Genomic DNA, 26,196 nt, shown 5'->3' with positions numbered 1-26,196 from the left:
GTTTCTTCTGTTGTTGTGAAAATCTCTTTACCGTAGACACAGGCTGAATCGTATCAGAGTTTGATTCAACAGTCACAACACTGTTATCATTCCATTTGCAAAATAGTTCTGCTCTGTTCGATTGATGCTTGAATGTACCTCGTGGTTTCTTTTTCAATTCTCGAAGGCAGCAGGCAAAGGGTATTTCACGACGCGATTTTCACGTACTGTAGGTACCAGTAGCCTTTATTCCTCGTACTCGAAGTTCATCAATGAGATGAATGGACGTAAAAAAGGTGTCAAAAAATAAATGGAATGCAGCTTTGCCCTATATCAGTCGCAGTACATCGGCATACTATAATACAACGCTTGCACCCAATCCCAGAGGCTTTTGGTATTTGTTTTGATTACCAACATCATTCGATTGTCCTTGGTATGGATCACACCAAACTATGCAACCTAACCGTGTCGCTCCGACCCAAAATTCATACCCCCATCTCATCGGTTTCCCTCTTATGAATTGCTTGCATGGATGGCCGCCATAGTAGGGCACCATGGCTTCGTCGATGCTGTAATGCTCTTCAAAGAGTGCATGCGCAAAAAAGTACTCTATAGTAGTACATATTACTACTGGCCTTTTAAAAGAACGGCAATTAAAACTGCATAAATATCACAAATAAAATGTAATCTAATAGAAGGTAATATATATTTCTGATAAAACACCTTTCAAATTACGTGTATTTAAAATAAATAAAGTAATTTGTTGTAATTTATTGATAATACATTTAACTTGATTTATCAATGGAAAATAGCAGAAATTCTAAAATAATTTAAAAATATACCACTGTTGTAAAACGACACAAAACTTTAATTTTCCAATTCCTACAACCCTGAGGTGCCAAATGAATATAAACATTTTTTTCAAAAATGCCCTCATTGTTAATAATAATTTTATTTATGATGCGTCCTTTTAAAAGAACGATAGTAACAACTGGGTTAAATTTGCAACCAATCTAAGTGTACGGAACATTGTTAAAATTGCAATTAAATTATTTTTTGCTGTATGGTCGTGAAAAAAATTCCAAAAGTTCTGCAAACTCGACACAGATATCGGAAATATATACCGAACAGTTGTATAAATTTGCAACCTTTTTCGTTGACCGGAACATGTTTATTTATAATTATTTTTAATTCGTGGTCATTTTTTCGAGTAAGGTGGTCTCGGAATAATTAAAAAAGTTTTGGAACTTGGTTGCAAACTTCGAAAACATATATTCTGATACATTTACAAATTTGCAACCTCATTCAGTTTAATAAATAAAAAAACATTAATATTCAATATCAAAAGATGTTCCGTACACTGAGATTGGTTGCAAATTTAATACGTGATATGAAATATTATATCGAAAAGTTCCCCAAGTTTGCAGAACTTTTGGAATTTTTTTCACGACCATACAGCAAAAAATAATTTAATTGCAGTTCCGGACTGCGGACAAGGTTGCAAAATGAGATTTATTGTCGCCCCAATGTACCATTCACTTGACCGAAGTTTGAAAACTTTTGGAATTATTGTGAATTGATTGTCTTAACTGACTGGAGTATATGTAGTATGTAAATTTATATGTGTATCGAACAAGATGTATCTCTCAATTTTTTTTTTTTTTTAATAAGTCTGAAAATAAAGAATACGGTCTGTACGTACATTCACGGTAATAAAGAAATATAGAGATGTAGCGCTGCGAACAACACTAGGTCATCTTAGTTAAAGAAATGATTAAGTATATATTTATGGTTATATTATCATACAGCTCGCAAAGCTCTTATTATTTGCAATATTATAAAAACGACAGTTATTGTAATTTGATCACGAAAATAATAATCAATTTGTCAATATGGTTTATATTATTCTATATATTCATCCCGCAGCTATTTATGTAAATACTTGAATTTATTGTTGTTTCATTCCATAGTTTAAGTAAATTAAATAAAATTTTGTAATAAATAAACACGTGTTTCATTTTCCATTCATTTATTACGGAATAGTTAATAAATTACTACATTATTAGAACAACACTTTAATGTTGTCGACTTTGGACCGCAGCTCGTGTGAGGAGTCCTTCGACAGATCTTGTGCATACGTCTGGTAAATTTGTTTTAGCTTGTTGATTTCTTCCGTTTTCTTCAAATCTGTAAAACAATAATAATAAATTAAAAAATAACATTGATATTTCAATACCATCTTAACGAAAGGTAGCATCGGTGGTTAATGTTAAAAAATGTTTGAGTTTGAAAGTAATAGGAGTCTACATTATCAGGGAATATATTTATCTTTTTTTCCTACACAGTATTAAGAATAAATTGTTTAATAGGTTTTTATTTTTGATATACTTAGTATTGAAAAACTAACCTTTTAGGCGTTTTATCAATATTTCCATGATATTCAGCGCATCTCTTCTATGCCTCACTTGGTTGCTGTTTTCTGTAAAATAAATGAAAATTGTTAAAAAATTAATTAAATAATTTCTTCTTCTCCTTCGGTTTTATATGCCATGGTTGGCAGACACACATTCATGCCGCGTCGCATGATCGAATCTTTTCTTTTCTTTAAAATTTATGATATTAAAGTATGTTAACCAATCATGCACTCACTTACTAGTCTCGTGTAAAAATCACAGTACATTTGAGCTAATCATATACACTTACAACATTATTAGCAAATACTTACTAAGCGTAAACTCGACGATACTAGCGACATGTGCGGTGACGTCACCGATCGCCTTGTCCCTGCCCCCGAGCGCCATGTTGTCGGTCTCCATCGGCTCGTCGAGCGCCGCGAGCCGCTCGAGCACGCGGCTCACACTCGACAGTATCGCCAGTTGTGTGGAGCGAGAGCTTGTGGGGTAGGATTGGGAGCAGTGCCCGAAGAACACGTCTTGGTATTTATCTGGAATATAATAGTTTAGCGTTATTTGTGTTTTGCGTTATTGCGTTTAGTTTTAGCGAACAAGTTCTTGTAAATAGAAATTTTTATCCGATTAGACGAGAAGCTTCCTGTGAAAGTTATTTCGCTGGAAAATTACAACTTATTATGTGTACATTTTAACGTGGAATTTGTGATATGAAGTGAAACTTCTTTAGGCGCGTTGAGAGTAAAATTTCAAGGTCGCGTCATGGCGATACCGTCACGTCATGGAGTAAGGCGACGATTTTGGTATGTTTGAATCTTGCCAAAGAAGTTTCTGACAGACACGTGTACTTAGCACACACGCTCTTTAAATGATGTTGCGCATGTCGCTGCTTTTCTCCCACTATTTACTCGCGACTAGAATGAACGCACTACAATGCAGTCTCGCTCGATTGGTACAAGAACCTTTGGCTTCTTCTTCTTAACTCTTTTATCTGTTCTGTGTTATTTAATGTGTTTCTTCTAATAAAATTCGTTCGTAAAAATATTTACTTACTCTGTGTATCAGCGCTTTTAGGCCACGCCTTTCCGAGCAGCTCGTAAGCCGCTTCTTTAAGCGCCGCTAACTGTTCCCTCCTTTGGCGGGCGCCTTCATTATCTTCTTCGTCGGAATCCTTGTCCATTGAGTGTTCGTTCTATGACCAATATACATGTATATTTATATATTTTAAGGATAGATTTAGTCGCTTTGAACAACAATATATTCACCAAAATAACAGAAAAGGGAAGGTCTTGTATTTAGTCCTTTAATATACTAGAAGGATCACAGAAATAATTGATTTATTTTGAGATTCATTTTCAGCATAATAAAGCTTAATTTTATCAATATTGAATATCATGACAAGTTATTTTTCCAATACTTTTATAACTTTTTGGTACTGGATTGTAATAAATTATTATTACATTACTAGCTTTCCACCCGCGGCTTCGCCCGCGTTTTCAAAGAAAAACCCGCATAGTTCCCATTCCCGTGGGATTTCCGGGATAAAACCTATCCTATGTGTTATTCTGATGTATAAGCTATATTGTGGTAAAGTTTCATTCAAATCCATTCAGTAGTTTTTACGTGAAAGAGTAACAAACATCCATACTTACAAACTTTCGCCTTTATAATAGTATAGTAGGATAAAAAGCTACAAAAATAGCTGAATATCAACTGACCTTAGACAGTATGACCTTAACGATATCATACACTTGATGGAACACATCGCAGCCGGTAGCCGCGAGCGCGGTGCCCAGCGCTGTGATCGCGTGCTTCTTGTATACCATCTCTTGTTTCCTGCTCTCAACTAATAAAGCGTTGATACACTCTGTGCTGAGCGCTTGGGATACGGGTGTTTCTCCTTCTTTTACACTAAAAAGTAATATTATATTAGTAATTCAGATCAAACGTTTTGTTCATTTTTTATGTGGATATACTATATCATAAATTTTAATATTTTTTATACCATCGTCACTAGACGTTTAACTAAGGTTTATCAATTTTATCCCTGCACATTTTTTTCTATTATAGATGTCATGAAATGTTTATCAAAGTAAAAAATGGATTTTTTTTTCATATTAAAAACAACTATTTGTTCTATACCGAAAAATGTCAAACATTTAATTTAATGGTACTACTTGCACATGACAAATAAGCTGTGAAAATTATTAAATAAAAAATCAGCACCTACATACATTATATTATGTATAATATAAAAAGTAAAATACCTGCAAAGCTCAGCAAGCGCGTCAACAACATGTTGTTTCCCATCAAACGTCTTCCCGTGAACAGCAGCGAGGAGCGAGCGAATAAACGCCTCCCGTTGGTCGCCCAGACCACTCGATAGCTCCTTGCTTATCGTTTTAATTGCGTTTGCCGCCTGGGAAACAATAATTTGCGTAATAATTAGAGTTCTATTTGGATGTCAATTGAATATAGATTATATGGTGAATTAATTTATGTTACCACACTTGGTTGTTGGAAGTTGGATATTAAAATATTCTTGAAACTATTTTAAATATACATGTAATTATAAAATACCACGATATAATCACAGGGATTAATTAGGTCATTCCTCCTTTTCGAATGCATTTATGTGAACATAGTGAAAAGTGAAAAGGATAACGCGATTTTATGGATCTCCCAAAGACTGGTTGGATGAAAATGCTCGTACAAAGACAGATCGTAGTTGCTTTCAGGGTATGTATAGGAAATTGAAGCATTACATTAAGTTGTTTTCTCTACATAACATCGATTCTGACATCAAGGAAAATAAGTGTCACCTATTTTTTTACCCCTTACCTGAACTTTCTTAGTCCAACTGCTAGAATTGAGCGCCTTCTCAATTTCCTCCCGTAGCGCGGGCAAGTGTTGTTTGATGCCGCTCTCCCGACCCGGGCTTATGTCAGTCCATATCTCTTCGAACATCTCCACAGTATTCGAATCTATAAATAAATAATAAATAAATAAACTCTTTATTTGAATTCATACATAAGTTTGACATATTGGATTGGTTCAGGCCCCCTTACTAGGTATAACCTGTATTAAGGGAACCTGAATATAACATTGTACAATAAGATTTAATTTCCAAAAATACCGTAAATTCATTTCCATTGAATATTTTCAAAGGAATATACTGGGTAATTTTGTTTAGCTATCAAGGCATGGTTGTAAACATTTAAATCAGTAGGTACACAATCGGTGTATAATTTGGATCCGTTAGATCTCACACATACCAATGAATTATTTTGCATTTTAAGTATTTTGATATTAGATAGCCTATATAGGTGTATGAACAAAATTTAATAGAAACTTTAACAATATCGCTCTCTAAATTTACTATCAACGTAAAAAATGACCTGACAATTATGTCTATTCGTTAACAAATTCAATGCTATACGAAAATTTTATTAATTTAAATCTTACCATCATCTTTAGGTGCGTGCATGGCCAAGAACACAATAGGAGCTAGTATGGCCTCATTGTCTTTGATGTGCTCTATCTTGGCTTTGGCGATAGACTTCAATGTTAGAGCTATGGCTGACCTCGCAGAATCATCCTCTTTAGTTTCGTAGAGGGTTACCAACTTTTTCATCAACTTCTCTATGGATTGCGGCTGAAAAAATTCAAATTGTTCAATAAAAAAGTAGGTACTTTAAAAATTGGAAATCAGTAAATTTCAAGGTAACATTTACTATATTAAATCACCTTCATTAATAATAACAAACAGAATAAATAAATCATTAACTTTTAATTATTGTGAGTGCAAATTTAACGACATTTAACTCTTATATCAAATCCATTATAAAAAGACATATTTTGAGACTTAATATCTTTGATTATACAACAAATAGTAAAACACCGCTTACTTTAGCAAACGCCGACACTTGTCCCAGCGCCTCCGCATAATTTTTCCTAACAGTAGCGTTTCTATCAAAGGTTCCATTCAACAAATTAGTCATAATCTTCCCAGCTACAGGCTCCAATTCTGCCCTTAGATAGTGTGCAGCTAACACTAGGAAATGTGCGCAGGCCACTTTAGTACCTAGTTGTGGTGACTTGGCAAGTTCTAGAATCTTCGGTAGCATTTCTTTCATCGCTTCGATGTCTATGAATGGCATACACTGCAAAAATACATTTTTTTTTAATTTAAGACACACAAGAATGCAATCAGAATCGAACTGAAACTAAATGTAAATATATTAAAAATAATTTGGAAAATCCAAAAGTGCACGCCTCATAATTTTTTTTTAATAAATATTTATTAATTATTATTTTTGTTTATTTAATAACAATTAAACCACATCGAATCAGACCCTGAAAAATGAAAGGGTTCTATTCCTGAGCATACTCAAGCGTAAGAGAAAAAAAAAGACTCGATTAGTAAAGTATTTCGGTCGCTATCGTGTTAACAAGAAAAAGGATCCGCACATACAGACACACGGACGTCCAAGACAGAACTTTTTTAAACTGTTTTTTAACTAGTTTAAATAACAAAAATGACATCAAAAATATCATGAACGTTAAAAATAGTGTTTTTTCTTAATATGTGTGTGTATGTATTATCTTACAAGTGCAATGTATGATACATAAAGACATTTTAAGTTTGAAAAATCAGATGTTTTGCGCGAAGTGACAGTAGTACCCACCTCAACGCTTCGCTTATGAGGCGTGCAATAGATAAGTATAAGCGATCATTGAAACCGTATTTTTAATTGATTTATGAAGAAAAATACATACCATATATTACAGTAACTTTATGGTGTTAAAAATAAACAAATGCAACTACTTGAAAGTCGAAACATTATATATATATTCAGAAAAAGAAGTCTAATAAATATATTTTACTATCCATTACAACATTTCATTTCGTCTCTAACGTAACTTTAACAACTATTTTTCATATTTTTTGTTATTTTTCCATCACCCACCTTAACAACAGTGTCCGTAGTGTAATGCTGTCTCGTAGCACTAGCGCGCAAATCGTCCAACATTTCCCTTGAACCACTATCCGTTAGTGCGGTACTAAGATAAGACAGTTTAGCGGACTCGAGCTCGCCCGCCGCCGCTACTAGCGCGGGCACTAGCTTACTAAGGAATGGTGTTAGGCTGCTGCCCGCTGCTGTTACCAGCTTAGATACTGTTTGCAGACTGAGAAACATTTGTAATGTTTAAAATAAATACATTTTGTTGTTTGGTTTTTTGTGGGGGCGAATATGCGGATTTTTTTGTAATATTTTTTTTTTATTAATTTTGTAAAAATTACAGTGCAAATGGGTGCAGAAAGACGGTAATATCATAGTTTAAATCTTGGAAAATATAGCATTGTAGCGTTCTCAAGCTCCTTCGTTGCTAATTAACATACCAGGTTGCCTGGCAGAGATTGCTGTGTAGCAATAAGGCCGCCTATTGTGCAAAATTTTTGTACCTCATTAATTTGTACCACATTTCCTACATTGTTTTGTACAATGAAGTGTTATAAATAAATAAAAAAATAGGACAACTAAAATAGTAGTATCAAAAATATTGACAGTCGATAGTTAATTTGACAGTATAAAATGTTGCTCACCTCACACTTCGCACTTCTTTGACTAGATTAGTGATCCCTGTATCCAATAGTACCGGCAAAATAGCCGACACTATCTCCTTGCCATCTTTACCCTGACTCACATCAGACGCTTGGATGCATAGCTAAAAAATATAATGCCGAATAAGGAAAACGATAAGTCAAATAGAAAACAGTCTACACGCATACAAGTGAAACATTCCTAAATAATATGTAGGATTATTATATTTTCAGAAGACCATACTCTCACATTATGACTAGATTTTAAATTATTGTATAGCTTTAAGGTTTCGTCGACTAGATTTTTTCCACAAACTGTGTGTTTCTTGCTACATACACAACAAACTTTATAGCACATTAGCCGTGGCCGCTTGCCGCGTATAGTGTCGAATTCATCCCAAACCGAGTTCCTTAATACATACACAATAAGGGTTTAAAGTAAAAAGTTAGTTTAAGTTGATATACAGATTATACTAACTTTAGACAGCACATTAGCAGTAGAGGTCGCTGCTTGCCGAGTGCCCTCGTGCACGTCATCCATCACGCGGAAAAGTTGACACCAAATAGATGGCAACTGTTCTAGTGACTCATGGAGGCTTTTTGCACCCCTATATTCATTTAGGAGAAAAAATTACATACATTTTACTCTAATATTTTTTGTGTCTAATCAAAAAGAACATCTCCGAAAATCAACTTTAGGTATTGTTAAAATCTGTATTGTAAACAGAAATCGGGGAACTCTATGAATTCATTTATTTTAATTATCAAAGATTGTAGCAAATAACTAAATGTAATATTACAATTAGCATTGATATCAAAACAACTCGAAATTTTATTGAATTTGCTAGAGAAAAGTTAGCAGTCTTTAGTTTGTTAAAATTTATGAGAATGATCTTAAAAAGCAACGCCCTCTGTTGAAGGAATTTTGTTTTTATAAAATCCAGTTATTTTCAAACGGAAAGTCTTACCTTAGTAAATCGGACAGAGCGTTGCAACAGGACATTCTGACACGCCATTGGTTAGAAGTAAGGTTGGCTGCGAGATCCGCCAATATTTCTTTGTGATATTTTTGTACCTATAATAAATATTTTACGTATAAGATTTTTGGAAACGAATTCTATTAACGAATATTACAATTTAAACAAAAAGAAATACTAACTTTATTCTGCTAATACATTCGTTTGGTAAATGATAAAAATACGTTATAATAAAGTTACATTTTTTAAGCCCACATTTCATCCGGCATCTATCTTTTTTACGTGAAACAGTTTGAAATCTTAATCTCGTGAAGGTATAGCTGAAGGTAACGAATTTCGCGTTCACAAGCACGTTCAAATTCCTTTTATCTATCATTAGAAAACTCTGCTTTATGCCTCTGCCAGGCAGAGTTACTTTTCGGACAGTTTTAAAGCGTAATTATGAGCCTAACTGTATATTGTACGTCACTTACAAATACCTCAATGGACCCTAAAAAACGAGACAAAAAGCCCACTATATCTAAATATCTCACCGTAGCCTGCGTATTCGGCACAATAGCGTGCCAAATGCTCGCCATCGAGTTTTGTATACGCGGTGTCGGATCGAATCTGTAGCGGTAAAGTCGTGGGACTATTTTGGGCAAGTGTTCTGATAGTTGTGCACCAGCTTGCAGTGCTATGGAGTGGAAACCGAAGGCGGCACCTGGAATGCATGGTTTATTATTAATATTGTATTAAAATGATTATTATTAGCGTATTTCAGACGGGACCATAAATTGTTAAAGGGTTTGAATAAAGGGGTAAATAACGTTTTAGATCTTAGTGAAAGTATTGCAATGTAAATTCAATGAACTGAAATACTCAAAAACTACTGGTATTTTTTATGTTAAATATTTTTTGTTTAAAAAAACGCAAGATTTTCGCATTTTATTTTTTTTTTTAATAAAAATAAAAATTCTTTATTGACAATAGAATACAACATTTTGAAATACTGAAGTCTCTGACTCCCAAACTAGGTAAAACCTGTATGTCAGGAGTCAGCAAGATAAAAGAGAATTTCTTATTTACTGAATAAAAATAAGCAAGATCTGATACTACATGAATTTTCATATCGTGAAACTGTAATAAATCAATATTAATAATATCCATACCTCTCTTAGAATTCCAAACAGAATTGTGATGAGCCAAGTGCATGAACTTGTACAATAAATCCGGTTGATTCAGATCTGATGCCAGCGAACACAGCTCTTTGTAGGTTGATAAATTTCCGCTGCGAATATAATTTATATTATTTTCATTTATAACCTTAAAAACAATTGTCACAAAACATACTTTTATTATCTTTTTACTTCTTCGTCTTAACTATCTACTGGTACTAGTCTCTCTTCTCCACCTTTGATACTTACAACTTACTTACTTTTTGTGTAAAAACCATTGAGATATGCATATGGAGACGACACCGCCTACATCACTTATGTTCCGCTCACCATAAGCCATATGGCTTAACTGCACGCTCATTTTTTATTTGTTTTAAAGTGAAATGCATCAAATATGCCTTCGTGTGTGTTACGATATTGCACAAATAATACAAATAATACGGAAAAGTGCAAAGGAATAACTTTCATCGGTAAGTACCTAACTAGATAATAATTTTTAAAACTTAGAGCAAAAAAATGGCGCACAGATTTTGTTCGTGGTGTCTCCTCCATACGTAGTAATATTATCTCAATGGTAAAAACACAAATTTATAAGAATCAATTAAAAAGACAATGCAGTTTTAAGTCTATAATATATCTGAAACCAAAACTAATTATGACTATTAATAATAATAACATTACCCAGTAGGTGCTGCTCCCAACTGCCCTTCTTCAAATATCTTGGTATCTTCAGTGACTTGTGCCACGGATCGCTTGCCCATCGTCAATTGGTCTATTATTTGAGCGACTAGCGCTTGCTTCTGGCTTTCATCGGAATTCTGATACACTAGACTGAGACCTTTGCTGGCTACGTCTTGTACGATATCTAAAAATTTTGACAAAATAAGAATAGTAATTCCATCCAAAAGTTATCTTTATTTTCATTTGACATATACCACCAATGATTTTTTTCTGTACTTGCTGACTTATCATTTTAGAACTTGAAAATTAATTCTTTGAAATTCGTTTAAGGACCACGTTTAACGCTGGAATAGTACTCAAAAAAGGAGGAAAATTAACGATTATTTTTTTGCTTATTTATAAAATACATACCACTATTCTCTGATAAGTAGTCCATAAATACGTCTTGTAGTTTCGGCAGTGAACTCTTTATTGGTAACCTTTCTGGACAATTCTTTAGAAGAGCCAATAACCAGATGCTTGTTGCCTAAAACATTCGAAACTCTATATTTTATCACTTAACTTTTGAAATATGGAACATAGCTATACAAAAAAAATTGAAGAAGTACTTATGTGTTTTTTTTATTATTATTACTTTTGTTTTGACACTCAATATGATTGGAATATACAATATTTTTAAGAAAGGTATCTGAAAAATATTGTCTTACCTGTCTAGAATGCGGATGTGGGTGTCTGCCAATCTTGAACAGTTCTTGTAAGAGCCAGCTTAATAGTTCGTCATTTTCTTTCAAAGCCTCTGCATCTCTTATTTTTGCGTCTCCCTACACAAAATAAAATAAATAAATATACTAATGTCAAAGTTTTTATAAATAAAATATTAAAGTAAAACTTTACCTCCTGTGGTAATTCTGTCCATAAGTCTCGTTTTTCATTTGAATTCACGCCTTCCACGCACAAAACTAATGATTCACCGATTTGAAGATGGATCTCGAATTCTTTGCTCTAGAAAATTAAAATAGGCTTAATATTTTATTGATACAAAATCATAATTTTAAATATATTAGTTCCACATTGTTAATTTTTTTTAATAAATATAATAAATATGTGGATATAAAATAGCGTATCATTTTCATTAATTTTTATATTCCGAAAAAATGTACACACTTACATCTTTAGCCATTTGCAGGAACCCTTTAACGATCTGCTTCGCGAAAACCAACCTTTCCCCACAGCACATAAGGCCTAGCGTATACAACGACCTCTCTTTAACTTTAGTCGGTAATTTGGCGTTTCCCACGATCCTGAACAGCCTATCAGCGACGAGGAATTTTGTGACGTCATCACTATCATTCGCTTCTGCTTTTATGTTAAAGGGATTGTCGCTTTGTATGAGCGCGTCTTGTTTTGAAGAACTGTTTGGTAGAGGCAAAGCGGAACATCGCACTAGTAGCGATACAGCTGTTACGGATGTCGCGACTAGCAATGATTGCGAGTTGGAGAGGAAGTTTGCTGAAAATTTATGAAATAAGTGAAATATTTTCTGTAAAGTGAAGTTTCTAAAAATTAAAGAACAAAAACATTTAAACATTAATTATAATACACTAGCTGCTCCGCGTGGTTTCAACCCCGTGGCTCCTCTCCTGTTAGTCGTAGCGTGATGATATATAGCCTATAGCCTTCCTCGATAAATGAGCTATCTAACACCGAAAGAATTTTTCAAATCGGACCCGATATTTGCTCGTTCAAACAAACAAACTCTTCAGCTTTATAATATAAATTCAATGGCATTTTTCATTGAGATAAATAATAACTTGTATAACTAAAAAATAGGCGTTTTCAAAATTAATATAAAAATATCTTACCTAAACACAAAGCTGCTTCTTGATACGGCTCCCAATTGACTGGATTGAAACCTTTACCACCGAACTTGCCCTTCCGAGACTGCACTATACATCGCTCACACATATTAGTGAACGCAGCTATATACCCACACTGCGCTTCCAAACTCTTATTATTCACACCCTGTACAACGAACTCCTTTATCTGTTTATCTATCGCGGATTTCTCGCTTGTATGTACTGTAATTATGGCGAAAATTGTTGCTGCCGTTTCACGAATCTCCTCCTTGGTACTGGTTGTAAAGAGATTCAGTAAGAATGGTAGAAGTGACGTGTATTTTGGCGCCATTTCGTCGGGCACACATCCCACTATGTCTAGGAAACATGTGAGCGGCATCACACCTGTAAATTTTTCATGAGTATATTGTTAGATAACTACAAAAAATAGTTATAGTATCGACAATTTTAAGTCATTTTTTACTTCACTGAAGGATAAATTTTACATTTAAAGCTACACTATGAAGTAGTGTGTGATACTTACAGACATTTTTGTACTTTACTGTATGCAGTTTAATTTAATTATATTTATTACCTGGGCTAGCATTAAGCAAAGACGTGATCATTGCTAGATATCTCTCCAAAACTTCTGATTCAAGTAAATTACTAAAGAGGTATTTGGTCAGTAAAGGTGATGTCGCATTAGGGTGATTGGAACAGTCCTTGAGATTCGCGTCATGGTTGAGACACATCCGGAAGTAGCGTAATATCTACAACAATATTAATTACAGTAAGATTGCAAATTTTTTTGAAGATTTTTTTTATCGCTTGTAAATATTATATGCATTTATTTTTCCTTCTTTGTATAACGTTGTTTTTTTTTAATAAAAGTTACTTCTATCTTACTTTCTTTCTAAAATAAAATTCACAAAATAATCAACCAAGAATAAAATGCATTATTAACTTAATAAATGTGTTTCATTTAATTATTAATTAAATTTCTCACCTCTTGATAAGTCTGAGGATGAAACTGCAAAACCTGATTTCCAATAACAAACCTATGCTTAGAGTTTGAGCCCTTCTTTCGCTTCTGCATTTGTTCCCAAATATAATTCAGCATTTCGTTAAACTTCGGCGCTTTGAACACATCTTCCTGTACTTTGTCCTTGTCTCGCTTGGAGGAATCCTCATCTAGATTGACTGTTGTTGTCTCTTTCTTCGACACGTTGTTAACAACGTCATCTATTTCATTCGGCCGTGACGTTCCATATAAACATTTTAGCGCTTCGTTTGATATGTCGTCTTGGCTGCATATATTAAATAATAAAATGTTATAATTCAAAAGAATCAAACCAACTGGGAACAATTTTGGCAAATTAATATATGTACATATACAGGGTGTAATCGTTAAGTGTGCACAGGCGATTTTTCCGTAAGTATTACAGATAACAAAAAACTTTAAACTGTTATCGAAAGTACTTAACCTAATGAGTAAAATGGCGGTAATAAATTTTTAAAAATAAATCGAGAAATATCAAAAAAATTATCTTTAAACCCTCCCATACATTAAGTATGAAATATGAATATCCCATATACCTACATTTAATATGAAAGATTTTAGCTTTCTTTTTCTTTTTTTGGTTTTCTGCTTTAATTACTTCGCAAATTTGAAGTGACATTTTCACGCATTTTCCGGATATTTTCCGGGTATTTTCCAGGCATTTTCCGGACATTTCCCTGACATAGCCTGTAAATGTCTGGAAAATCCCCGGGAAATGCTCGGAAAATCCCCGGAAAATGCCAGGGAAATGTTCGGAAAATGTCTGGAAAACATCCGGAAAATCCCCGGGAAATGCTCGGAAAATCCCCGGAAAAAGCCTGGGAAATTCCCGGAAAATAACCGGAAAATGCCTGGGAAATGCTCGGAAAATGCCTGAAAATTTCCGGAAAAACCGTGGAAAATGCCTGGAAAATATCCGGAAAATGCGTGAAAAATCCCCGGAAAATATCCGGAAAATTCCCGGAAAATGCCTGGGAAATGCTCGAAAAATTCGTGGAAATTTCCGGGAAAACCGTGGAAAATCCCTGGAAAATATCCGGAAAATGCGTGAAAATGTCCGGAAAATATCCGGAAAATCCCCGGAAAATGCCTGAGAAATGTCCGGAAAATGTCTAGGAAATGCGTGGAAAATCCCCGGAAAATGCCAGGGAAATGTCCGGAAAATGTCTGGGAAACATCCGGAAAACATCCACTTCAAATTTGCGAAGTAATTAAAGCAGAAAACCAAAAAAGAAAAAGAAAGCTAAAATCTTTCATATTAAATGTATATGGGATATTCATATTTCATACTTAATGTATGGGAGGGTTTAAAGATAATTTTTTTGATATTTCTCGATTTATTCTTAAAAATTTATTACGGCCATTTTACTCATTAGGTTAAGTACTTTCGATATCAGTTTAAAGTTTTTTGTTATCTGTAATACTTACGGAAAAATCGCCTGTGCACACTTAACGATTACACCCTGTATACATTTTTTACGTTTAGTGTATTGCGCCATTTTATCGTTACAAGATAAATCCACATACATATTGAAATTAATAAAATTATAATCATACTTATCCCCACTGGCCAGCAATAGCAGATATCTTGAAGGAATATAGTCCTGAGGGAACACGGCGGCGGAATATCTCATCGCGACATAACGAATCATTGGCTCTTCACTGTGCATGTAACTGTGGACAAATAATGAAATATAATCAGTAATATTACATCAAGTGGTTCCATGAGAACCAAAATGTATTATTAATACCTTGAAACAATTTTGAACATGATGTAACTACCCTCATATATGATTATATCAACATTTGTTAAAACAATATTTAGAATCAAGTGGTGAAAAGTCGCCTTAAATAATAAATAAATATTTCAGGACACTTCAGTTTGAACCCAAACTTAAAGCTTCGTATATGTTTTGGAAACGAAATGACTGACAAACATACTAATTTAATTTTAAATATATACATAAGTACTAATTTTTTACACTTTATTATTATAACCAAGAAAAAAAATATTTTCATTGTTAAAAAATAAGAAATAGTTTTTGATATTGTTACTTACTGATCCAAAAGCGCAAACAGTGCTAATGCTTGCGGCTGGTTGAATGGACTAGTATTCTTTTCGGTTACTTCGTCAGTATCCATTTTTTCATCTCGTGACGTTCCCGCACCAGATGACGATTGTTCTTTATCTTCAGTTTTCTCTAAAATATAAATTTATAGTTTACACACTTGTTTTTTTAAGGCTACAGCTTTATATTATGAACATTATTATTTTTTGGGCTCAGTGAAATATTAACTGTCTTACCACAAAAAACTTTACACAGAATTTAACCTTAAGCGCGGGTTCTCTTTAATCTGGTTTTGTATTTTGTCGTATAAAAGTGACAGATCCCTGGTTTAAAGTGGCTGTGTTTAAATTGTTTTGTAGTAAGACCAAAATTGTTTCTTTTTTTTTTTGAAAGAAATATAACCTATTAAAAATTTAATTACTAAGCGAATTTATTTATACACATAAAATCTGAATGAAAAAGGAAATAAAACGTAAATCAAGCCTATTCTTACACCTAATTGTACCTACCTTCACTATTAATTTTAAAAGCCACAGCCATCTCCAACAACGCATCTCTCAATGCTGTCTTGATTTCAGGAACAGCTTCTGGAATCTTCTTTACCAATTCTTCGAGCAATGCAAACTGATTGCTAAAGCATTCTGGAGACTTCATCGCTAGTCTGCCTAAACACACAAATATGAAAACAATTTCAAAATCCATGTAAAAGTTTTTATGTGAATCTTAACAACAATCAATAATCAATAATTGGTTATTAAATAGATTTTGTTGTTTGTTACAATTCTATTCAAACACTTCTCAACCTTTTAATGATTGTTTTACCAAAAGAAAGCTACTTTCTTTACCGACTAAATAGACGTACATTTCATTTATTTATCCCAAATCAACCCGGAAGAAACCGGTACAACCGGATAGTTTAAAAATTAATATAATATTATATTTACCCAAACACATGTAAGCTTTCTGATGATGTTCTGCGTGTTCTTCAGCTCGTACCAACTTTAACAGACCTTGGAGAAATACTGTGGCTACCTTTTTCAATTGTACTTGATCACCACTAAAAAAGACGATTTTCAAAATATATTGAATGGAAGAGCTAAATGTTTAATTTGCAGAAAAACACAAAAAAAAATACTCACTTATTGATTACATTTAACAGAAACATGAGAGCCATATTCCTCAATCTTGAATTAGTATTTGGATCAAATAAAGAAGAAAATACAACCTGAAAAAACAATATCAAATCGTTAAATCATAATATACCATTTTATATTTAAAACCTTCAATAAATTTCTGTGACAATTGACAAAGAAAAAAAAAAGTTTGAACATAAAAAATCTCACTTGTACACAATGTGGGAACATAATAGCAGGCCCAGTAGCTTTATTCAAATACTGGATGAGTTTTAAACGAAGTCTCGTACATGCGGGTACCTAAAAAAAATTAAATTAAAATTTATGGTATTTTTTTTTACAAGCAACACCATACAGTTACTGTCAAAAATTATAAAAAATACCCAAATAATTACCTTGCGATCATCTGGAGGTACTTTCAATCCACCCCAAGTACCCAAATATAAAGAGTACAATGGCGCCACTATTGATGGTTGCGACCAATCTACAGAACTGAAAAAGTACATTACAATTTATTTACACTAGTAAAATCTAACTTGCAATATCAGAATGAACACAACTTATATTATATTTATCATCACTATACACCAAAGAAAGCACATTAAAACATGATCAAAGATGATTGTAAATTAATAAGCAAATCGGTTTTATAGCATTCAAATGCTTTCTTGAATTTTTCCTTAATATTTCTCACAAATAACAGATGTTCATTTTTTAATGTATTGACGGAAAAAATCAACTATAAAAAATAGTCAAAATAAATGTCTCCTATTACCTATTAACTCTTATCAAGGGACTATTGGCGTGGTTGGCAACACTGAACCTAGAATCAGCTGCGGCAACAATCAGTGTTAACAGAATGTCATTCATGTTAAATATATCCTTGCTGATAAAATTCACTATAGACAATTTCATCTGCAAAACAAAAAAAAACGTAATATTTTATATTACATTTAGCTGATCTTATCTTCAAATTGATTACAGATTAACACGAGCACTATGAATTTGATATTTAGTTATTGTCGCTCCAGCAAGGCAAAAGACGCGGGTCTATTCTTTAAAAAAAATCTCAAACAACATTAAGTTCTCCTTTTATTGTTTTGTATATATATAATATAAATCGAATACTAAACATATTTTTGATTGTAGTCTTCACTTTTTCAAGTGTTAGTAAACTTTTTTTAAATATTTATCATCAAAACTTTACTAAATCAAACCTTAACTTACTTCCTCCAGCTGGTTTGGGTTCAACTGATTCTTCTCAACAATCCTTTTATAAGATTTGACGCTCATACCTGGTGGCACTTGGAAATCACTCTCTCCTGCGTTGGGCAAAGCCCTTTTTTATAAAAAAAACATATATATGAGAAACAATACACACTAATAAAACAAATTAGATTTAATAGCTTTATTAATATTGAAAATCGTAATAATTTGCTACTAAGAATAAAATTATATCAATTAAATTTTAAAATAATTAGATTCTGGAAATTTTTCAAAAACTTATGGTAATCCTAAAATATGCTAACTAATGATAAAAAATAGTAACACTACGTAGATGGATGAAGATATATTATGTATGGTAGAACTTACCTGTATGGTAACAAAAGGACATCGGTTGCAAATTTAAGAATTAAAGTAGCGACCTTTGGTTTTGCTTTCAGATTAAGGTCTGATTCTTTTATATCAGCAAGCAGAGGGATGACCAACATCAATAATCTGAAAATATTGAACTATTAAAAATACTCAAAAATGTTAGTAAAGTTAAAAAAATAGTTTAAAGTAGGAACTACTATCATTGCAGCATTGTCTCAAGATTTTTTTTTCTGAATTATTTACTAGAAAATAATTGTATTAAATGCTTTCCTTCAAATATAACAGATTCAGTTCATAGTTGATAATTGATTGCAGAAAAACCAATAATAAAACAATGCACATTATATTTTTATATCATTTAACTATTATTAACCGATCTCTATAAACTTACTGATCTTGATGTCCTTGAGGTCTGTTCTCAATAGATTCCAGTAGCGAAGGAGCTAACTTCAGTTGCAGCTCTCGAGGCAATCTCGGAAATCCCATTGTTATATAAATGATAGAGAAATTCTACAATAAAATAATTATTTATTAATCAATGACCAGGATGAATATATTAAAAATAAATAAACATAAGTTACTGTATCATTTAAATAGACAATAACTATAAAATGAAATATAGGCCTTCTTTCTGTTTCCTTGAATCATAGATTTTTTTTCAAGCAGTTTTGAAGTTAGTTTCAAAAAAAATAAACCTGAGGATAATAGAATAAAAAAAGTAAAAGTACTTACAATAATAAAGCTGTTGGCAGTTGGGTCTCGATACAATTGCAATAACGTTTCTACAGGTAACTTGACATCGGATCTGCACTTCACTCTTTTATTTACATGAACTAACAATTCCATCACTTTTGTGCGAACCTGGAACATGTTAAGTAATTAAAATCTATCGTCATTAACACTGTATCTCTATATGGTTGTACAGTAACAACAAGTAAGTAGAATTCCTCACATACCTGTTCAAAAGGTGACGATAACTTCAACATTACAGGTGGTAGGAATCGGTTAAGACAACTCTCCAACTGTTCATCAGTATCGGCATTTCCGAGACGGAGAAACACACGATCAAGAAGCACTAAAAGAGTGGAGATTATGTTTTATTAAACAGTCGGTTAAAGAATAGCTAGGTTACAAACGTATACATGTCTTTGTAAATTGTAGTATACGTTACTTAACCATACAACTTACATAAATCATTAGAGCAATCATTGCTGCTCTCTGTAACTTCCATCTCAGACATTGTTTAGAGTATTTTTGAAGATCTTTCCAAACAATAAATACATTCGATTGTGTTTACTCGGAAAGACACAATGACATACAAAAATGCATATTTTGACATTAGTAAATTTGACAATTTAATTTTTTTTATTTGACAGTGTCAACTTCATTTTTTTGTGTATAGCCGGGTAATTATCTGACCACTTTGAAAATACAGAGGTATATTTTTATTCGCTGTAGCACAGACTAATAATAATATACTACGTATGCTGTAGGAATTATGATTTTAAGGTCAGGAAGTATTTAGAATCATATAGATCTTAAAGATTGATAAGGCACTTTTACCATGGCAAAACATATTCTCATTAACATAAGATTTTTTTACTTATACAACACACTGCTACCCTCAGCTATACATTATTCCTCTATGTGCTACCGCACCGAGGTGCTACCCGTTTACAGCTCATTATAAATAGTGAATCTCAAAATTCTAGTTGAATGACTCTTGAGGAAAATTAAAGTATCATTCAACAAGGCATTCGCATTTGAATAAAATAATCTTATATATAAAAATGAATCGCAAAATGTGTTGGTAAGCGCATAACTCGAGAACGGGTGGACCGATTTCGATAATTCTTTTTTTATTATATTCCTTGAAGTACGAGGATGGTTCTTAAGTAGAGAAAACGTAAACATGTACCACGGGCGAAGCCGGGGCGGACCGCTAGTATTCTATATATTTTTTATATGATAGCCATTTTATGATGGTTTTAAAATTATCGATCTAATGCACGCTCCAAATATAGCCCGACTATCCTTTTAATACGTAACTACCTGTATCATACACACAATTTTTGACCAAATTTTACCGAAGTATTCAGAAATTTATGGAGTATCATATTTTTTTCTGACAATGGGCTCAGTGAGGTGATTTCTTAATTGTATCTAAAACACGTACAAGGGAGTTATCTCCCAAATATCCAGCAATGAATGTGCATGTGCATTGTGCAAACCTTGCAAACATTTTGCAAATAATCTACTAGGAGCAAATAGGAGTATGATATTATAATGTTGAATAATAAAACAAATGCTTTTGGAAAAAACAATTTTAATGATAATTATTTACCTCAATTGAGCTAAAAATAAAAATGTATTGAAACAAATATCTGTGGATAAAATAAACATGTATGAGTATGTATCACAAAAGTTATTTCGTTGGTATTATGAGAAATCAGTTTTTAAAATAATTACATAATAATTTGTTTTTTTTTTCAATAGCAATATGATTGCGTACTATATTAAAGAATCTATTACTAGTTTTTAAAAACTAACAACACAGCACTCTTTATTATACAAATGTTATGATGTTATATACTAAGGTCAAACGCCGTGATATCATAACGGAATGTTCGTTTTTCAGTGCCTCGTTTAATCTCCTTCAAATGTACAACTTTTGTATTATTAAGCTTTCGATATGCTTAATAACGTGCCATCCATATCAAAAATCTTAACATGATTTTTGTTTATTCATAAACAATAAACCAACACAACTCCAAAGAGTGTATTCAACAGTCATGGTTATTTGCTTTGCGTAAATTAACGGTCCAAATTTTATCGCCTCAATTCTCTAGTCCATACTTCATTATCCAAATATTCCCAGTATCAGCCTTCTAAATAGCATAATTTTGAAAAATGCAGTAGTTCGATGAACGCTGACCAACTTAATATCTATGACTATTCTATGCCATGAGCGAATATCATGACAAGGCCGGGCTCAACCATCATGTGTTCGTCGACATGTGTGTTATCACAGTGGAGCACCAATACTGCCTGCTTTCCAGGCACTCGCTTACATACATATTTTTCATACAATCTGTGAATAAAATATGTTTTGATTAGTATTACTTCAGCAATATCAAAAGAATTACTTTAGAGACTTTACCATAAACTATTAGGTAAAGTAAAATAAGCATTGTACCTTCTATTATTTTGTCTAGTCTCTAGTGAGGAGAGGCCTGGTGGCCATCTTCTTTCATGGCAGTTTTCCATCAGATCATCTATTATGTGAGGGGGACATCCTGACTCAGATAGACTTCTCTTGATCATCATCTGTAGAAGAAATCTCTGTTTTAGGACCCTTTTATTTGACGTAAAAATGAATTCATACTACACCTAAAAAGTTAGTAAAACAACCAAAACATAAAGGTTTGTAAGATATTCAACCTTCGGTTAAAACTTATTCATTGTATATTTTATGAAACAAACACTTTGAAATGTGTTTTAAATTTTTTTATATGCAATACTATAATATAAAAAAAATTATTTTCAGATAAGTTTTGACCAACAATTGAAAAATCCGCCCACAGCAGACACAAGTAAAGAAAATCCGACACCACAGCCCAGTTCAACACAGTAGCTATAAGGTCGCGTCATGTAAAAAGAACGCTGACGGTTAAGCTGCGGATTGGCGATTTATTGGTCTATTTGGTGTTATTAGGTGGTATAAGAATAACAAATATGCAGTTGCGAAGCCACGACTCGAGAGCCTACTTCAAAAATAAAATAAGTAGCAAATAACTTTCGTGCTAAACTCAATACATGCCAAAACACACCCCATCACTTTCATCCAGCGTTCTTTTTACATGATTCGCGTTATACACATATTTCAGACTATTACCACCTGCAGGACGTCATCAGGTGTGGAGATCATACCGCCCCAGCGTGTGACTCTCGCGCGGGACAAAGAATTCGCCCAGCGTATAACTTCCTCTCGCTCCATTTGATCGGCGAGCGCTCGCATCGTTGGGTTGGAGACACGCATTGCTCGCATGAACTCCTGTTTATTTACAAATATATAATAATATAGATATTTTGAGACATCCTTAAATAATAATGATAGCTTCAGTCTAGGACAAAGTTTAATAAAATTAAGAAATTAAATCAGTACGGAATGAATTATCATGTGTGAAATCAGTCATTTCGAATTATAATAAGAAGATCAGTTAATTCTAATAAAGTTTTGGTATAATAGTTGACCTCAGCCTGTACTGTAAGTGACTAAATAGAAAGTAAAGTTCTATTTTATTATCCTTACAATGAAACTATGTTATTTATTAAAGATATACCTTTAGCAAAGCTAATTCCCGCTTATGTTCATTGATAATAAGTCTCTGTTCAGCCAACTCTTGTTGGTACTCAGTCAATTTTCCTTGTTGTGTGGTTATAAGAGCTCGCAGCTCACGCACACAATTGTGGTCTGCTAACTCATCTTTGGGTATAACGAGACCACAGCCAGCTTCACAAGGCATTGGCCGCTTTGGATTGAATTCACCTAGGCAAGGAATTTTTGATCAAACATGGTATGTGTGTGCAATAAATGTTTTTAAAATTTGTCATTAATAATAATAATAAGTCTTTAATTATGAAACAGGGTATATAAGGCCTTATGCTTGTTTTGTTATGATTATGAGATTTGTATAAAGTTAAAAAAAAAGAATCACATGAAGTTTGCTTGATTAACCGACTAAATGTATAAATATTCAAAACTATTCTTATGAGAATGAAAATAAGGTATTTTGTATCACATTCAAAAACTGAAATCATTATCATTACATTATTTTATCAAAGTAGTTCATACATTAAATGTTACACTTACATTCCACTAAGTGAGAAACAAGAGAATCCAGTTTTAAAACAGCATTGCAACCATGTGGTGCATTATCACAGCTTGTACATAATCTGTAATTCAAATATAAGTTGTTTATTATTTATTACATTAATTATAGTTTTTAGTAAATAATTCATGAGCCCTAAAAGTTATAAATATGTAAAATATAGTAATAGGTACAATGGTCCTTATTTTTATTAAAATAGGAAAACCAAATGATCAAATTAGATTCCTTAATATTATATTAGGTGGCCATGTAGAGGCATGCATTTTACATCCATACATCTCATCCATTCATAATGAAAACCTCTAAGGAAATCCTGCATTTCTTGTTTACAAAAACATTAAACTCACTGCCCTAGATTCGAATATAATTTCGTAACTGCAATACCTTGAAAGTAGGTTACGTAGGATTCTTGGAACTGGTCTTAGTTGACTTGCTGTGACTGCCTGCCGGTCTACTGGGCAAGTTGGCTGGAGACTTATCCACTCAGTTATGCAGGCACGACAGAACGCATGTTCACAAGCAGGTGCCTTAAACAGTTGTTTAAAATTATTTATCGGAACTTTTATAAAGTTTATCAACACTAACTTGACAGTTTATTTTGTTCATGAAATACCTGTAATGGATCTTCTAGAACCCCTGAACAAATGGGACAAATAAGTTCTTCGTCAACGTCACCTTGAAATCTTTTGATTTCAAAGCCCATCCTTATATCCAATGGATGTCATGAATCATCCACGCTATAATTTTCTTGACTGTTTTAAAATATTCACAAACAAACACCAAATAATTCAGACTCTATCTATGGATTTGTTTCCGCTAAATCCAAGTGAACATCATTCATCAACAAAAAATAATACAAATAGCACACAAAATGCACTTCACACTTGCAACTGATAGTGATGTGAAATCGAAAGGAAATCGAGAGTTGCATATTCTTTCCATTTTGATAGCAACTGGCAACTTTTAGGCTTAACCGGTAAAAAATCATAAACGGAATACAAAATATTCACAAAAATACGTACGATCTACAAAATCCAAATCTGTGTATCTAATTCTTTTGTTATACATATTTTAGATTATTGACATGGTTATTAAATTAACTATCGTGCTAATTTATGATACGATATTATCTTAGATCATTAAGTAATGGATGGAGTACGCTGGCAAATGTTCTAACTAAACTTTCTGCTGATTTTGGTGCGGGGAGGGTAACTCACACTATTGAAACACAATCACACATTCACAAAAATAATTTGTGTCACGAAAGTCGTAAAAATTTACGACCTTTTAAGCGACGAGTTTTTAAATTCAACTCTATCACTAAGTTCATAAAGATTAAATTTGTATTTCATTCCAAGTTGTCTCGTGTGGAGTGCGGTTCAATATCGCGTTCTAAATTCAACTTTATAACTTATATCATAAAGATTAAATTTGTATTTCTTTAAAAGATAGTCTCGTAAGGAATGCGGTTCATTATCGCGTTTTAAATTCAACTTTATCTCTTAGTTAATAAAGATTAAATTTGTATATTTTCTTTCCATGATAGTCTCGTCTCTCTCTCTCTCTAAACATGACTCGATTATTTGTCTTGATCATCATATCGCTAAACGATACATCGACGATTATTAGAAATTGTATTTAATTAGAAATGTACGTTAAAAAATAAAAAAATATACACAAATTAAAGGTTATTCCATCTTTTTTAAGATTCGACATGTTTGAATTGCTTCTGCAAGACTTGACAGTGCAAAACGGCATTTTTAGCGGAGCACTCGCAGACGTCCTTTCAATGTTTGACGAATACGCAGAGTGTTTGTAATCGATTACGCAAGTAGTTTTTATGAAAGCATAAGATTTTTCGATTCGAATAATCTTATACCTCGGCAAAAGGGGAAACGCCTGCGAGTGTTATCCATTACTTAATGATCTAAGGATATTAGTGTTGCCGCTCGATAGTCCACTATCGATAGTCTATCGATTAACTATCGATAGTTGGGGAAAAGCAATAGTATCGATAGCACTATCGATACTATCGATAGTGTCGATACTATCGATAGTATCGATAGTCCTATAAGCGTAAATACTATCGACACATAGCAATACCATCGATAGTATCGATACTATCGAAGCTCAATATCGAACTAACTATCGATACTATCGATAGTGTCGATACTATCGAAGCTCAATATCGAACGAACTATCGATACTATCGATAGTGTCGATACTATCGATAATATCGTCCCATCGATAGTGACCTTTTTCTCGATAGTATTGCTTTATCAATAATATTATAGTGGATGACAGAGAACTAGATGTTTGGTTATAATACTTTTCAAGTTATCTATTGGCGCTTTGTACAATCAATTTTTTTTAGTTCGTTAATTCGTAATCCAATAAGCCCATTGACTGACCCATTATACCAAGAAATCGTGAACAATACTATTGCACAATTTACTACTATCGATAGCTCAAAACTATCGATAGTATCAGTACTATCGATAGTATCGATTGTAGTTGCAATATTCAGTAGCAATAGTATCGATACTATCGACAGTATCGATAGTATAGCAACTATTGGCAATCAATACTATCGATTTTATCGATACTATTGCAGTTCATCAATAGTATTCCATGATTAACGCTATCGATAGTATCGATAGTATCGATAATATCGATACTATCGATAGTGCTATCGATATTCTGACTTATTTTCAAGGTCAACTATCGATAGTCAAACTATCGATAGTTCGGCAACACTAGAGGATTTTATCGATTTCGATAGACCGATGGAATAAAAAACATAC

At 32.9% G+C, this 26,196-nt stretch overlaps 2 protein-coding genes across 3 annotated transcripts; both read right to left on the bottom strand.

Annotated features, from left to right (window-relative positions):
- Positions 1–1,991: 1,991 nt before the first annotated feature.
- Positions 1,992–19,827, bottom strand: LOC149904777 (proteasome adapter and scaffold protein ECM29). The gene is made up of 37 exons (XM_090106897.1): positions 19,689–19,827; positions 19,457–19,575; positions 19,233–19,361; positions 18,892–19,010; positions 18,498–18,623; positions 18,132–18,243; positions 17,680–17,819; positions 17,300–17,396; positions 17,115–17,204; positions 16,911–16,996; positions 16,716–16,828; positions 16,281–16,436; positions 15,762–15,903; positions 15,260–15,376; positions 13,649–13,949; positions 13,238–13,412; positions 12,670–13,047; positions 11,976–12,316; positions 11,702–11,809; positions 11,515–11,628; positions 11,219–11,333; positions 10,808–10,991; positions 10,121–10,239; positions 9,503–9,672; positions 8,961–9,067; positions 8,471–8,600; positions 7,996–8,117; positions 7,358–7,577; positions 6,296–6,550; positions 5,853–6,042; positions 5,229–5,371; positions 4,655–4,806; positions 4,106–4,298; positions 3,441–3,579; positions 2,705–2,923; positions 2,387–2,458; positions 1,992–2,166 (listed from the first exon to the last, which is right to left on the bottom strand). Exons 1-37 carry the CDS (start codon positions 19,738–19,740, stop codon positions 2,042–2,044), a joined length of 5,670 nt encoding a protein of 1,889 aa, XP_089963023.1. The 5' UTR covers positions 19,741–19,827; the 3' UTR covers positions 1,992–2,041.
- A 982-nt stretch (positions 19,828–20,809) lies between these two features.
- elgi (E3 ubiquitin-protein ligase NRDP1 elgi) lies at positions 20,810–24,311 on the bottom strand. Of its 2 annotated transcripts, none has more exons than XM_090107228.1 (7): positions 24,006–24,311; positions 23,777–23,919; positions 23,374–23,456; positions 22,844–23,049; positions 22,396–22,554; positions 21,697–21,827; positions 20,810–21,591 (listed from the first exon to the last, which is right to left on the bottom strand). In XM_090107228.1, the coding sequence occupies exons 1-7, from the start codon at positions 24,093–24,095 to the stop codon at positions 21,453–21,455; spliced, it is 951 nt and encodes a 316-aa protein (XP_089963354.1). In that variant the 5' UTR covers positions 24,096–24,311; the 3' UTR covers positions 20,810–21,452. The 2 variants fall into 2 exon arrangements, with proteins under 2 accessions (XP_089963354.1, XP_089963355.1); XM_090107229.1 differs by having other exon boundaries at positions 22,399–22,554; positions 24,006–24,310.
- Between the last annotated feature and the right edge of the window lie 1,885 nt (positions 24,312–26,196).

Source organism: Colias eurytheme, chromosome 11, assembly GCF_061535395.1.
Source record: "Colias eurytheme isolate Ceu_HAF_F1 chromosome 11, ilColEury1 Martin Lab GWU primary, whole genome shotgun sequence".
In the NCBI taxonomy this organism is placed as follows: Eukaryota; Metazoa; Arthropoda; class Insecta; order Lepidoptera; family Pieridae; genus Colias; species Colias eurytheme.
This window is presented reverse-complemented; position numbering and strand designations above follow the sequence as displayed.